At 38.4% G+C, this 16,149-nt stretch overlaps 1 protein-coding gene across 12 annotated transcripts in view; it reads left to right on the top strand.

Annotated features, from left to right (window-relative positions):
* Window positions 1–13,346, top strand: part of INPP4A (inositol polyphosphate-4-phosphatase type I A) — a 134,362-nt gene extending 121,016 nt beyond the window's left edge. For 10 of the 12 annotated variants that reach the window (XM_065075631.1, XM_065075618.1, XM_065075563.1 and 7 more), the window contains 3 exons: window positions 682–794; window positions 1,152–1,306; window positions 10,349–13,346. In XM_065075631.1, coding sequence (XP_064931703.1) covers window positions 682–794; window positions 1,152–1,306; window positions 10,349–10,481 — 401 coding nt within the window. In that variant the 3' untranslated portion in view covers window positions 10,482–13,346. The other 2 variants (XM_065075577.1, XM_065075570.1) reach the window with 1 other exon arrangement.
* Window positions 13,347–16,149: the final 2,803 nt, after the last annotated feature.

Raw genomic sequence — 16,149 nt, 5'->3', positions numbered from 1 at the left:
GTTTGATGCTTGTCATTGATTGTCTTGACTATCTTGCTACATATTGAAGAGATCATGTGCAACATTTTGAACATATGACTACTAAAAGCACTTTGAAAAATTGAGAAATTTCAGCTCGGTTATTTCCACTTAGTGAAATATTAATTAACAGGCCATGGCAGTGCAGTGTCCTGTTGCAGAGAGTGTTTTTTGCAATTGAAAACTGGCCAGCTTTCAAATTTGAAGTTGAAAATGTGTGCAGAATGTAAAATGGTATCTTCAGAGATTCAGTAGAGACATGTATGATATCCTGTCACCTCAGCAGGGTGATAATACAGGCAGTTACATGTTTATATACAGTTCTGAACAGCATGTGAAAGCAAGTACATCTGTGCCACACAAACCAAGATACTGTACCTTCTTGCTCCTTTTCTTCACTCTGTTATTGCTATCAGATTCTGAGCCTGGAAAGTTTTAAACAACATAAACGTATATTTCCAATTGAGTTTAATTAAACTGGAATTTATTTTGTTGGTGGTACTAAGTAATTAAGAATTGGATTAACTGTTGTAAGCTTTGATAATTTCAAGAAAACATGATGGTGTTTGCAACACACAGATAGGAACACTTCCCATGTAACTTATCTTTGTGAAAGTGCCAAATACAGATAAGTAAGTGGAGTTGGTTTTATTTGTTTTATAGGTCTACCTCGATCTCGTAGTCAGACGTGCCTGCCTGAACTGTTAAGATTTCTGGGACAAAATGTACATGCAAGGAAAAATAAGAATGTTGATATCCTTTGGCAAGCTGCTGAGGTATGTATTAATCTGAGCATCTCTGCATAGTTCAGCTGATTTTCTTTATGCACATGTATTTTCCCCATTTGTTATTACTGATATGTTCAAATGTCTTCATTTGCTTGAATGTAGCTTGGAAATGCTGCCAGGTTAAACCTCCTCTAGAATGAGACATGGGGAGGTAAAATGTGTTTCCACATCAGTATTTTCCCTACAACTCATGTAACAAAAGTTCTTGCTCTCTCATATATGACAGGTTTTGACATCAAAGTCCCACACAGCATTTGTGTCTGTCTAAGGAGGAACCCAGGTGTGCTCTCTGACAGAAGGTTATTGCATGAGGAAGGAATGATGAATTATATATCTTGTTTCTAGATATGCCGCAGACTGAATGGTGTTCGATTTACAAGCTGTAAAAGTGCCAAGGACAGGACTGCCATGTCGGTCACCCTGGAGCAGTGTTTAATCCTACAGCATGAACATGGAATGGCTCCACAGGTCTTCACCCAGGCTCTGGAGTGTATGAGGAGGTAAGAGTTTGACTGTGTCACTTATTCCTAAATGAGGAATCATGCAAACTGCAGAACAGCAATGGTCTCTGTTTCTATCAAGAGAAAAAAAAAAAGAACAAAAAAACAAGGTAAAATAAAGCCAGAAAACTGCAAAGCTGGTAGAATTCATCCCTCCCTTGCATGTATTAGTCAGTTGCATATGCTAAAGTGGTTGTTACCAGATTTGGATCAGATGGGCTTTAGTTTTCAGTAGTGGATCGGGAGTTTTCAGAGAATTATGTAAAAACGTGTTTCCAGTTAATGCTGAGCTTACAGAACAGGAAACTGGTGCTGCTTTGAAAGCTGCTTAAAGACAAGGTTACCTGAACTGTCATAGCCCTGAGTTTCTTAGCTCTAGATCAGACAGAGTTCTTGGGGATGACCTGTCTTTTTTTCTTGAAAACAGAGACGCCTGCAGTTTGCACTGGTTTGTCACGTGTATTCTTTAGCAGTGAAACATTGCTCACTGGGTGAAGTGTCAGTATGAGTGTTTCACAATACAGCAACCAAATTTCATCACAATGTGTCAAGTGTGCTGTTGTCGTATCAATATAATGATGTTCTGTATTCTGAAGCAGCAGAGATGTTTGCAGAATTACTGTACTAAAAAAAAAATCTGTTTACTGTTGTTCAATGCCTTGTTTCAAGCACTGCTGGAAAACTCCGTAAGTCACATACCAAAAGAAAGGATAAGAAATCTAGCTTTAGTCTTTATCAATGTAGTTCAACAATGCTGTTCAGTCCTGTTTTTCAACATTCACTCTTACCGAATGTACTGTACTGTGTGTCTTCCCACCAAATTCTCAAGAATGTTCAATTCTCTTATCCTTTCTGTATGTTTTTACTGTTTGACCCTTTCTTACTCTTCGGTTACCTAGACAGAGGATGTCTTATAACACTTGCAACTTCTTACACTAATAATTATTTTTATATCTACATCTAATTGGATGTCTCTGGACTTTTTTATTTTCACTTTAGCTGCACCTTTTGCTGCATTGTTACAGAGGTAGTACAGTACACAAAAACCATTCAGAGGCTAAACCTTGATGTTAGAAACAAAACTTGGAACAGCTTTGTGAGGCAGGAGTTATTAACTTAACTGGAGCTAAGTGGCTCTCCGGTATCTTTATTTAAATTTTGCAGCTTGTTGACTAGACATCTGAAAGAAAAAAAAATAATGTTTTGCACAGTTGTCTATTTACTAAGAATAAAAACTCAATGTTCTTTAAATTAGTTATTTTTTTACCGTAGTTGTGGACAGAGGTTAATAATAACATTGTTTTGGACCGTCAGACTGTCAATTTAGTATAACACAGGATCAGGTGAAATAATGACCCAAAACCTGCATAGCTTTATGTTGACCTACACAGGGATATGGAAGGAGGGCCAATTTAATCAAAACCTTTGGCTTGTGTCTTCTAGCAACATCAGGGGTTTGCTCTGACAGGTGACAGACATGACTTTCTCTTCTTCTGTTCAATCTTTGACTAAGAGAGGTAGTGCAGAACAAATACTAACTAGTCCTGAAGGAATGCTAAGATTAGACCATTCTTCATCACCCTTTCTTCCTCACATCTCATTGCTCTTTGGGGTAGGTGGTTGTGTTTTTAAAAGTATTTGCCAATTCTGCTCAGAAACAAGGTCACAGAATTAACAAAGCTTAATGAAAGAGACAGGATTATGGAACAAATACGCAGGAGTCCAACTCCACCCAAACCCATTTCTGCCTGGATAGGATGACCTGACCTAGATGACAGAAATAGGAAGTGAAAGGGTAACAAATTACTTTCAGGGCATTCAGAAGATGTGCTTTTTCTTTTAACTTGAATCTTTTTATTTGTGTAACTGTACTGGAGAAGGAAGGCTTGGTTCAGTCTTGAAGACTGCTGAAGTTTCTGGGGCAGTTGGAAGGGCAGGAAAGAAGTACTATTAAGTTGTGGGACTCAAAGAAGTATTTCATCTCTACTGGTAATTTTCCAGAGAAGAAAAGTATCCTTGCATACGCTCTTCTTGAAAAATCAAGAAAGCACCTTCTTCTTCCATGTGACGTTGGTCTTCAGAGGTGTAAGTTCCCACTTACTCATCCTCATGGACTTCCTTTCCTTCCTAGTCTTGTGATAATTATACATCCGTGATAATTATATTCAGTGACCATGGACATGAGGGAGAGAACACTGAGTGCCCATTATAAATTCTTGTAGCAATTCAGAGATACAAGTTTGTGTCTTTCCCCTTAGGAACAATTATCCTATTAGAATGAACTCACTTTTCTTTAAGTTGCAGCTTTTCCAATCCCAAATCAAAGATATGGTAACTCACAGCCTACAAGTAGTAAAATAATGATGATGTGTCTGGAAGTCCAAGCTACAGAGGAAATGAATACCTGGCCAATAAAGGCAGCTCAAGAATCAAAGTCCAACTGGATCACGTAGCCTCTTCCATCTGAAGCGGTACCAACACCCCCCACTAGACCCATGACTCCCTGCCCTTCCCATTGATTGCTGTCCTGTCAGATAGACCAGCGGAGCTGTTTGTGGGAATATGCTCTAATCCAGTTTCAGTTAAAATCAGCCTGGGTAGCAAAATGCTTTACACGTTTAAGGTAGCCTAGCTCATTTTCATTAAACCAATTAGGAAGTTGTGACACAAGCAGTTCAGACAACAAAGGGGAGCTGTCTCTGATATAGACTCTTAAAAAGCAACTGGAAATGGGGTGAGGGAAACAATCACTTTTAGCTGCCTTGGTGCTGAGTAAAAAGACTACATAGACTGAAAGACTACATAGTCATGTTTGGATATGACTACCCACTGCAGTAAAACTGCCGTGATAAAAAGCTTGGTCGAACTTCTTCACTGGTTGACCTCCTTTAAGAATTGGGGTGGGTAGACCTTGGCCACCTGGCAGACGCCCCCCCCAGACACTCTCTCACTCCACCTCCTTAATATGATGGGGAGAAAATATGATGAAAAAGCTCATATGTTGAGATAAAGACAGGGAGAACCCTTGCCAGTTATTGTTACAGGCAAAACAGACTCAACTCAGAGAAAATTATTGTATTGCAAATAGATTTGGATGGTAAGAAACAAAGACAAAAATTAAAACACCTTTCCTCCACAACCCCTTTTGTCCCAGGCCCAAGTGTTTCACTCCTTTGTTCCCAGCTCCTCTATCTCCACCCCACAGTGAGAAGTGCACAGGGGATAGGGAACAGGTGTTTGTGGTCAGTCCACAACACCTCCTCTCTGCTGCTCCTTCCTCCTCACAACGTTCCCCCACTCCAGCGTGGGTCCATCCCACAGGCTGCAGCCCTTCAAGACAAACCTACTTCTGTGTGGGCTCCCCACAGGCTCCTGTTTCCTTCAGGAAATATTCACCTGTTCCACCATTGGGTCCTCCACAGCTGCAGTGTGGATATCTGCTCCACCGTGGTCATGTCCACAGCTGCAGGGGAATCCCTGCTCCCTCCTTCTCTGACTTTGGTGCTCGCAGGGCTGTTTTTTGCGTCTTTTCCCATCACTTCTCACTGCTATGCAGCGTTTTGCCTCTTCTTACGCACGTTTTCCCCAAGGCACCGCTATCGCAGCTGAGGGGCTTGGCTGTGCCTGCGGTGGTTCCATTTGACTCAGCTGGAGCTGGTTGTGTCCATCACGGGGCAGCCCTGGCATCTTCTCACAGAGAGGATTCCCATGCACAAGCTGGATGAGCAGTGAATTTGCTTTGTCTCTTTACCCTGCTCCTCTCCTGGAGATTGCTGATGAATGTTTTGATTTAAGACACTGTACAATTTGGTATATTTAGTATTTTCAAAAGGTGACTTTTCGCCCCTCGATTGGAAACGTCTTCATGGGCCAACAGTAACAAGAAAAGCACTTTCCAGCTCTTGCCCTCATTCCCACTGTATGTGTCTGTGCATATGTTTTTGTGTAAAACTGTCATTTTTGAGCCTTTCTTCTCTCTTTCCCTCTCCAATTGTTTTACTTCCTTATCTATATCCTAAACCACTTTTCTTCCTCCAGACTATTCTGTTTCAGCTTTATCCATCACCTTCCAGTCAACATCAGTTTCCCACTTACTGATTCTCCTGATCACACACACCCCTCCCTTCCCCTCCAAAGAGAATTGGGATTTGTGGGCATCACAGATTCGGTCTGCCCTTATCCAGTGTAGGCACCAGGAGTGAAAACATAATCCAGATCAGAAATACAGTTGGTTTAGCTCTCTGCCCACCTAATTCCATTTCTCTTTGACCACCTCTAGAATATCTCTGATGTCTTCCAAGACATTCTCTGTTGGTTACCTAACCTCACTACACAACCAGCAAGGTTATGTATTACCTCTTATGGATGGAGTGAGTGCACTTGTTCTAACAGGATCAGGCTCACAGATTGCATTTAGTTGTTGTTTTGTAAACTAAAAATAGAGTTGGACTGCACAGAGTGTCAGAGTGATCCACAATGAAACCCCACACTATAAAGCCTCAGCCTAATGAGATGGGCTCTATAGCGTGTCTCGCCTTCACATGCATATATTGAGGCACTTCACAAACATGGGATTTGGAAAGCATATTGATACACATTTGAATTATTGTTGGAGCAGAAAAGTAAGTGGGTGGTTTGGTGGTTTTGTTTGTATATTGAGTAGGTAGTTAAGAGGTTAAATTATTTCACTGCAGCCTACATGGAAAGATGTTTGAAAGGGTCAAATACCACAATGGTTATTCATGTTCAGCTTGCTTTTCAGAGCTCCACTTCTTTGCAGCATGTGGAAGCATGGCAGAGCAGCATGGGATATTGTTGCTTAGTAATCTGAAAGAATGAACATGGAAAACCATTTATGTTCAACCTACATGTGTTTCTTTTCAGTAGACTACAGTACTTCTTTCTTATTTTTCTCTTTTATTCTCTTTCCCTCTCCTTATTTGTGTAATTATGCTGATACATATTTTTGAGATGTTTTTTCCACTCCTCCTTTACTTCATCTTCTGGTTTTGTTGTGCTTTCTTCCATGTTTTTTCATTTTCTCGACCACCTTGTGTTACCATCTCTTTTTATACATTCATTTGCATGTCCGTCTTCCTTTCTGTTTTATTTTCCCTCCTCCCAACCTTCTTCCTTTTCACAGCATTGGAACACGGGAGGTAGTCACCCAGAAGAACTTGAGTGGCTTGGTGCCCATCCGAGATTTCAGACTAGATCCCAGCCTTCTCTACTCTATTCCTTTACTAGCTCTCAGCCCCAATTTACTGATTGTGTGGCTGTTTCTGAGCATAGCATACCTGGTGGCCAGATTACGTTGCAAGTGAAGATAAAGATGATTTAAACAAACAAAAAAAGTGCTTGAATGTGTATTGCCACTTGGTACCTGCTGGACAAAGGAATGTGTCATAGCATTGTCTGCCAAGAATTATTATGCCTTACAATTTTATGTTTCTATTGTACTAAACTGTAAATATACATCAAATTATTTTATCAAAAAGAATTGTATTGAAACTTTATTGTTCTGCTTTCAGTGCTTGTAACATAGTCTGACATTGGCCTGTTACCTCGTTACTTTAGCCGGCCTGAAGACCCAAATATAGTTTTGTGTTACTTGTTTCATGTATTCCAGAGAAAGGAACTCTATCTGAAAGATTTTGTATCTTTTTGTATATCTAAGGTGTATGCTAATCTTGCCTTTCATTTTTATGAGGTATGAAGAGAAAAATAAAAACATGGGTGGGGTTTATAAGAAATTATAAGACATTTATTTAAAGAAATAGACAAATTTCTACCTTTGTTTCAAAGCATAATATCCAAATTCCACTACTGAACAGTTTGTAGAACTGTTGTTGTTCCTGTAGAACTGTCTTGTTCCTTTCTCATGGTTAAGTATGTTCCAATAGACTAGTGTACCCTCTCAAAAAATAACTTGCGGTGCGCTGCATGCAGGATTATTTCATTCTGTTTGTAGATCTGCATTTTGTAATGTATTGAAGACATAAAGAGAATGACTTGTGGTTAGGAAGAAGATGTAATTGGCATTAGCCTGCTAATGATCCATTATCTGTTTCAGGTGCTTTGTTATAGAATTTAGTCTGAAACGGGGTCATTATCATCCTAGAAGTTAAGATACTGGTCGTTAATATTTCAGGCAAGAGGAGGGAGGTATCAGTTACCTCCTCTAGTAGGCGGGTTTGAGGTTTTCCGTTGAGCTTTGTTTTAATTACACTAGATTAAATATTACTGTTATTTCCATTTATAAGTGTTGGACAGCTTTAATAAATTATGATGTTGATAGTGACTTAGAGATAAACGAATGATGGTTAAGTTAACATTTATTTAAGTGGTGAGACTAAAGCAGCTTACCTAGTTTAGTCACGCAGAATAATTACAGATGAAATTTAATCATCATTTATATATTGCACCAAACTGTGAAAGGCCTGTTTAAACCAAAAGATTTTGTTGATGCCGTGGTCTGGCAGAGCTTGGCAATAGCAATAGCTGATCAAAAAACCTAACCTCATTTAATGTAGTTTGCTAAATTCATAAAGGGATTTACTTCGCTTGGTGCCTGAGATGACAGAAAAGTGGGCTTCTGAGGAGAATTCTTCTAGTACTGTGATTTCTATTTTCTACTGTTATTAACTCACTCAAAAAACATAGGTAGCTATAGCTTTTATTATCAACTTCAATGAAATTGGAAAGTTTCTGAGAGAGGTAAGCTTAAAAAAAGAAAACAGCACAGAATAAAAATCAGAATAAAATCCTGAAGTTGCTGGATGTTCTAACTAAGGAAAAAGTATGTGGTTATATTTGTGTCTTCGTGAAATCAGACTGTACAGTACACTATCTCCTGGTGTTTTTCCTCACTATTTTTCCAATTTTCTTTTTAAATGGAAAAAAAAAAAGACATGCATATATGTCTACATTAATATGCTTAAGCATGTGTTGTATTTGTTTTTAGTTGCAGTGAATTTAGGTAAAGCCTTGCTGCTGATGAGATTTAAAATCATGGTGTGATGGTATTGGACATATCCATGTCCTGTGCTAATATCTAATACGACTGTGTCTCTGTACAAGTTCTCTCTTCTTTCTGACAAGCACTGGTTCATTTGTTATGGGTACCAAAATCTACCTATTTAGCAAGCAAACAAACGTCAGGTTGCACTGTGGCCTCATTCTCACAGTGTGATTGGGTGTCCTGGGTTCAGTCTCTCACAATGTGAAAGTAACTTTATTAGGCATATCTCCACTCAACTCCCTGGGATTATTGATCTGTTTAATTATTAATTCGTGTGAAGGCTTTGCTAACGACTATCATTAGAGTTGCAGTAAGTCCACCCTTAAATTCATCAAGAGTGAAATCCTAAGCTTTTGAAAATAGTGTATTTTTTTTTTTTTTCTTAAACTTTGGTGGGGACAAGTTTCATCACTTTTCTTTCTTAGCTTGATCTCTGCTTTTGTTCAGGCATTCAGATTTAAAATGCTGTAGTACACACCGCTTACATGCCTCCAGCAGAAGAAACGTGGCACATGAAATGGTGTGTGAAATACGTCTTTGTCACCATATCCGTGGACCAGCTGTGCCACAGGGGGACACGTGCAATAGCCAGATGCAGTGGAATGAGTTATGAAAATAATTATTCCATATGGAGTGAAAATGCTCATCTAGCATCCCAGATTTGCTAGTTAAACTAGTTTTTCTTAGATCTCTGAAGTATAATTTGTGCAAATTTTTGATGGAACTATTTGACTGTGACAGCCTTGGGGGGTGGGGGGCGGTCTGTAAAACACGACACAATACCATAAAAATAGTGTCATCACGTATGATCCATTCTGTTTTAAAAAGCATGCACAGAATGTGCTCAAGTAAATTTCAAATTTACTTGAACTTGTTTCTGAAAGCAAAAAGTTGCAATGTTTTATGAAGTCAAACTAAGCGGTACACACAGGACACAGTTACAGTCAGTTTGATTAGCCAAAGTTAGAAGAACAGTGAGGTCCGCAAGAAAACTTTCAAACTAAACCAGAATCCAAATCCTCCTTTTGAATGAGATGACCACAGTCTACCTGGTAGATGCTGCAGCCATCTCCAAGACAGGACACTTCCACCGTCAGATGGTGTACTGTACACTTTGCCATAAAGTTCTACAATTCATTGTTTAGGTTTCGGTTCTCTATCAGGGAAAGACATCCTCCTACAAGCCTAAATTGATTTCTAATATATATTTTAAAGATAGTGCTTCCTCTTTGTATGTCTGTTTTTGGATATAATCAAAGGAACTGTGGAGTAGATTTACAAGTGTAAAGAAGCCTTATAACTGGAGTAATTTTTTATTGTAGCACAGAACTTCTTTGTAATGTGGGGCAGTTGCACCAAAACATAGGGTAAAAATTAAATTTCTCACAGCTTTGTTTCATTGGGGTGATGACTGTCAACACAGCCAAATCTTTTTTGCACTCAAAGCTGATATTTCATGATCAAGAATTTTTTTTAGAGTATGTTGGTTTTCAAGTGAGTTTATGCATGGAGAAATAATGGGAAAGTCATTATTTTTGTATCAGCTCTAATCTTTAAGTACTGATAATGCTGACATACATGGAACAGTAAAATTACTTTAAAGCTTTTATTGGGAGATCAGCAGTTTTTCAGCTTAATATACTAATAAATTAGCAGAACTGCTTTTAAGCAATCTTGGGGGATCCCTTGTGCAATGAAGTGGCATGTGAACTCCACAACGGTGCACCCTGAAATACATGAAACCATCGTGAAAGAACTTTTTTCAGTAGATGCACTGCTGCTTTTTACAAATGCAAAACTAGCGATCAGACATAGCATGTATCCATTCTGTGTGCTTCTTACTAGCATTGAATGATGAGTCATCATTTTAAATATTTGCAGTGGCAAATTAATTAAATGCTCATGAAGTATAACCAGCTTTTTGTTAATGCTATAAAATAACCAGTTCATTTCATCTTAGTTTAAGTCTTTTTTTTTCTTTTTTACTGCTGTCATTTTTTGTGCTTGTTTTTTTTCCCCAGTGAGGGTTGTCGGCGAGAAAATACAATGAAGAATGTTGGATGTCGCAAGTATGCATTTAATTCCCTGCAACTGAAGGCTTTCCCAAAGTATTACAGGCCTCCAGAAGGAACTTATGGAAAAGTTGAAACATAAGCATCCTATCTCCTTTAATTGCTGTTCATTTAAACATGTGGATACACTCTAGATTAATACATCATTTTGTCATCCAGAAGAGATCAATAACCTTTTCGTACGTTTCACTAGGTTACACAGAGCATGTTACCTACAGAATTGGAATCTATAGTAACAATTATTCTGACACCTTAGCTTGAGAATAGTGTGATGACTCTCTGCCCATTTAAATAGCCTTCAGTGTTTGTAAGATGAACAGATATTGTGCTACTTAATAATTACCTATATGCAAATAGTTAGGTACCTCCTGGATGGGCAAGGACTCTAAGAACGGCATTTAGGCAGCTGTTTCACGTGACATCTTTTTATACCAAGTTGACTTGAGATTGAGCTTTTCATAAACTTTTTAAAACTGAGAGTAAAACTCCGAAGTTGTAAATAAAAAGGGATTGGATCCTAGACAGTCTAATAACTGTAGAATGCATTGTTACAATCATGAAACCGAAGTTTAACTTTTTAAAATTAATCAGCACAATAAAAAACAGGAGTATAAATTGTTTTACTGTATATAGGATGCCATCTCCGTGTATGAAATTAACAATACATACAAGGCCACGCATATGAGGTTTAGTTTCTGGTTCCGTCCAAATAAAACAAATTATTGTCTTGGGCAGATCAGGACTTGGGCACACATCGTAACTGATTTTAAAAAGTATTTCAAAACCATAATGATACTTAACTATTAATGCCAGCAACTGTTCCCCCTGCCCTTCCCCACTCGAAGGCAAGTGCAACAAGCAGTTGCTAATGTTGCACGTGACATGTTCAGGATGTTCCATGATGTTGTACATTAATTCACACATTTTTATCCATGGGTTTTTATATCACTTTCGGATTGTAAGCATTAGTATCTTGGGGTGTCACCTTTTTTTGATTGGTGTTTTTTTTTTTTCATATCAATTTTGTATGCCAACAGAAAAGTGCTCAAAGTGCCCAGTGCATCCTCGTTACTTCATAATCAAAACTGGTTTCTGTTTAGCTTTGCATTTTACCTGGGTAGATGTTCAGAATCCCGGAGCGGGAGGAAAGTACAACAAAGGAAGGTGGCAATGCCCCGTGTTGATAGAAAGGAACTGCTCATGTGCTACTGCTAATGCATGAGAACTGCAGATGTTTCCTAGCTTATGACTAAGGGGATCAGTTGGATATCATTTGATGAAAAATGTCCAACAGATCTCCTCAGAAAGGATCCCCAAAGAATGACTTTGAAGCTAAGATACCTTTTTAAAAAGCAGCTCAACATTATTTCCAAATTTTAACAGGATTAAGTCACCTCTAGCTAGCTTCATTCAGCACACTATGCCCTTTTCCTTCTTGCTTTCTAAGCATATAAGCTTTAGAATAGAAAAATCTGCCCATTTATTCTGGTGAGAGTAGCAACAGCCAGGTAAGTATATGGCTGTTTTCTGATTTCTTTCGCCCTCTCACTGATGTTTGTCTGTGCTGTCACTGCTCTATCAATCAGTCATGTCCATTCTGCTCCCATGTAGGTTTGGGGGTTCCAGGTCTAGCAGTTTTTGCATTTTGCTTTTTTTCAGTTTAACCCTGAGCAGCATGTCACAAAGCCAGGTCACAGAGTTCTGCTGAACTAGGTTGTTACCATTCCTTCATTCTCTCTAGGATAAAAATTCACTAAATGCTGTGCAAATCCAGTGTATTGTCATACCTGTCCCAGGTCTGAACAAATCATCTACAGTAGAAAAGTCCCTTGGAAACTTTACAAACCCTCTACGCCAATTAATACATGAGAGTTGATTTTATTTCATTGCTAATGTGTAAACACGTGGTGAAAAACAGTGGAATGGGATCTCTTTCCATGTTAGTCCATTAGTTCTGCTTAACCTCAGCCCATTATTAAATGTTACATTTATTTTTGTATAAACTATACTCTTTATATCCCTTAGTTTTTATGAGTTGATAATTTTATTTTGTATATTTTAAACATAATTAATTATATTTTAAGTCCTATATTGTTACACTAAAAATATTCCAATGTTCAGCTTCAGAAGAAAATAACAAGAGGTCTGTTGTAACAATTAGCAGAGCCACTCCCTTAGACTGTGGCCAACAAACATTAGAACTACTCTAGAACTTAGCGATCCTTTATTTATTTTGTATACCAATGTCATCGGAAGAAGTTGCAGGATTTTGTACGTGCATGGTTTTTGCTCACCTTTTTAAAGTGGTGGAATACCGATCTCAAGTACTGCATCATTTGTTTAAAATATTCTGATTTCAGTATGCTTACATGTACAACATCGTCATCCAGCTAGCATTTTATAGATACAACATGGTTGTTACATGCTCGTCGACGGGCTTGTTTAAAGGGCGGAATGAACCGTAAGATCTCGAGCAGTTCATCAAAAAACTGTGAAACTTGAAATCCACGTAGGACGCTTCACCAGGGTGAAGTAAGCTTTTCTGTTGCACAGGATTTAAGGATTTTAAGGATTACTGTAAAGTGAAGTTCTGTCTAATGTTCTTTTTTGAGTACATTTTTTAAATTACAAAACATACAAAGGTAAAAAAAACTGTTGCCAAGTATGTTCTGTGTATGTTCTGTGAAAGTACCTACAGCACAGTTGCCTTTTGTTTCATTTATACATGTAAAATTATTGTATAATATAACACTGTTTTGTCCCAACACAACTGTATTTGCCAAGCTTTGTGCATTGAAATATTTTATTTATTTGTTTCTGGGCAGTATTAATATATCATAAACATATGGCTACTGTTTTATATATTCTAGTTCATCAAATCCATGTATGCTGTAAATGTGCTAGTCTTTAGGATGAAAAACAATAAAGAACTGACAAGAATAACAAATGACGGCTTACTTCTAATGTGTTTATGGTAAATTAAAAACAACGCTTTCAGGTTTCTTGGTTTGATATGTTGTATTTGCTGGGGAAAATATTAAGTTGTGTATGGGATATTTTATAGAGATCTGCAAGTCAGGAAGTAGTTACCCTGCTAAAGGACAGATGCTACCGATTTTCTGTAATTAAGTCAGGCACCACTTTGTCCCACAATCTAATCATTCAGCAGCAACAGTTAAACAAAGCAGCAGTATGAAATATGTTTTAAATATTTTATATACTTTCTCCATTAATTTTCTATGAGACCTTACTGAGTGTCATTGAATGTTTTTCACTCTTCCTTCTATTAACAGAATTCCTTCTCTGCTGCTGTTTCCACTTCAGCCAGCTCTTCCCTCCAGCAGCTTTGGTGGTTGTGCTGCTTTTCAGCAGGGATAGGTTGTCGTTGTTGATTGTCGTTCTGATTTCAGGTTGAATAAATTTTATATAATGGTGTAACAGATAGTAATCCAGAGCATTCTGATTTCTATAAAATAGAAAGAAAACAAAAATATAATGCTGCTGTCACTGGATGTTTGAGAACTGCCCTATAATACCATTTTATTGGCACGACAGAGGACGGTGGGCCACAGGTGGAGCTCAATGAATTAGTTTTTCTTGTTACATAGAAAGAAAAACAGTACCAGGGGAAAACCCACACTGCTTTCATTCAACATGCAAAAAGAGAACATGCTTGACAGGTAGGAATTCCTACATTGCAAATGCAAAATACATATACATATGTGTGCATATCTACATTTCGAAATTTTTAAATTGGTGTCAAAAAAGTATCCACCTGTGTTCTCTTTAATTTAAAAAGGTGAGGAGTTTAAAAGATGGTTGAAAGTTTAACATCTTTAAAAGGCATTCTGAGCTAGTAGAGAAATTGTCAGTTGTTTGAAACTGATGTACGTGTCTCCATAAAGACTGTTCCACTGAAAACTCAAGGCAACCGTGAATCCAGGTGGCCTGTGGAACTGTGGCTGGATGATGGGCACGTGTGTTTGTGGGCTGTAAATGGTGCTGCGGGCAGCAATGGTCGCGTGTGCTGGTGTGGAACCAGAACCCACTCCATCTCTTCACCATGGCTTCCGCTGTAGGACAGCCTTCTGGCAGGACATGAAGCTCTGGAACGGCCTTCTCTGTATGGGCACTAACTTCAGAATGGCTTACTTGGTGTCACAAAAGTAACATCTTAGAGAAGTTTGAAACATGTACTCTGACAAAAGAGAGGAAATGATCATAGATGCAACACAAAAAATACACAAGATGGTAGAAGACCATGAAGAATACAGCAAATAGCAAAACGCTTGTTTAAACCAGGAACAGAGTCCTCATCAGAAGAAATGGTAGGTAATTTTGGTGACCAAGAGTAGGCTTTTTCAGTCTTTTTCAGTTTGTGAATTTCTAAACATTTCTAAGATTAACCGCAGAAATTTCATATCTATATGTTGTTGCCAACTGCATGGGGGTTTGTTTAAGATAGCTCTCTAATGAGTAACAAGACTTTCAGGCTATGAATGGGAAAGCTTAACTCAACAGCATCTTTTTCTCACATTATTTTAAATGTCTGGCAAACTTTCTGCCAATTAATGGAATATTTTGCCCATTGCAACTGAGACCCTTTAGCAGCATGATGGTGACATGTGGAGCTGTGTCCTACTTTATTCGGTAGTGTCCAACATCATCAGTTGATGGCATGAAAGCACAGTTTAAGAGCCTGTTATCCCTGCCAATCAGCCCATATTTTTTATTAAGTCACACCAATATTATGTGTTATTTGCCAGGCTTGCCCTATGATTTCTCATGTTTTTGATATTCTGCACAGACTTCAGCATCAAGTTCTTATTTTTTTGTGGTGGCTACTGGTGCATATACCTGAAGTATTCTGAATGTAGAGTTTTGCAAATCTCTTATTTGACACCATTAAGGAATATATTTTACATCCCCTAATGTAATTTATTGTATTTGGTCTGTGTAGTCCAAATACTTGGCATAATGTGATATTTATTACTGATGTGTATCATTTTGCACCTAACCCCAAATCACGATGCTTGTTGGCTGTTCCTGAGCAGGGTCGAGGAGCCTTCCCAATGTCCCCAACAGTACCGGCAGCTGTAATCCCAGACTAGAGCACTCAGCCTGGACTCTGTCACTGCCCATCAGGCTTACTGAATGTTAAATTATTCATAAAGTTGAAAAGAGAGATTACACTGGCCAGTGGGAAAGGTGTTACCTGGAACATGAGGAAATTACACTGTGGCTGGAATTGGCGATCTGAGGCGGGAATGGTTTTGTTTGCTTTGTGTTCCCATCAGAGTCATTAGAACCTTTTCTGCTGAAACTACACAGGGATTCCTGGCATAAACCTTTGGAAGGGAGTTTGGAAGTATGGTGAGGGGAAAAGGGAAAAAGTTTTAGAAAATTATCAATCTAATACAAAGCTTTAATGATAAGGAATATAGAACTGGAATATAAAACAATATAGATCAGCCCTGATGCTGGTAACTACAGTGTGTGCTTAGTTGCTTCAGTCTCCTGCTTCACACAAGCTCATAAAGCTTTACCAATGTATCGAAGCATAAGTAAAAACCTCACTGCTGCCGAGGCCTCGTGCAAGTTGTGCCCATGTACCAGTATGATGCAGAGAAACTCAGACAATTTAAATCCAGTCAGGATGGATGCAGTTTATGCATTTACTCATTATGTAATTAGCCAGCGATTGGTGCAGCATGAAAGTAACAGGAACAGGAGTAATTGACAAAAACAAA

Source organism: Columba livia, chromosome 1 (genome assembly GCF_036013475.1).
Source record: "Columba livia isolate bColLiv1 breed racing homer chromosome 1, bColLiv1.pat.W.v2, whole genome shotgun sequence".
Classification (NCBI taxonomy): Eukaryota; Metazoa; Chordata; class Aves; order Columbiformes; family Columbidae; genus Columba; species Columba livia.
This window is presented reverse-complemented; position numbering and strand designations above follow the sequence as displayed.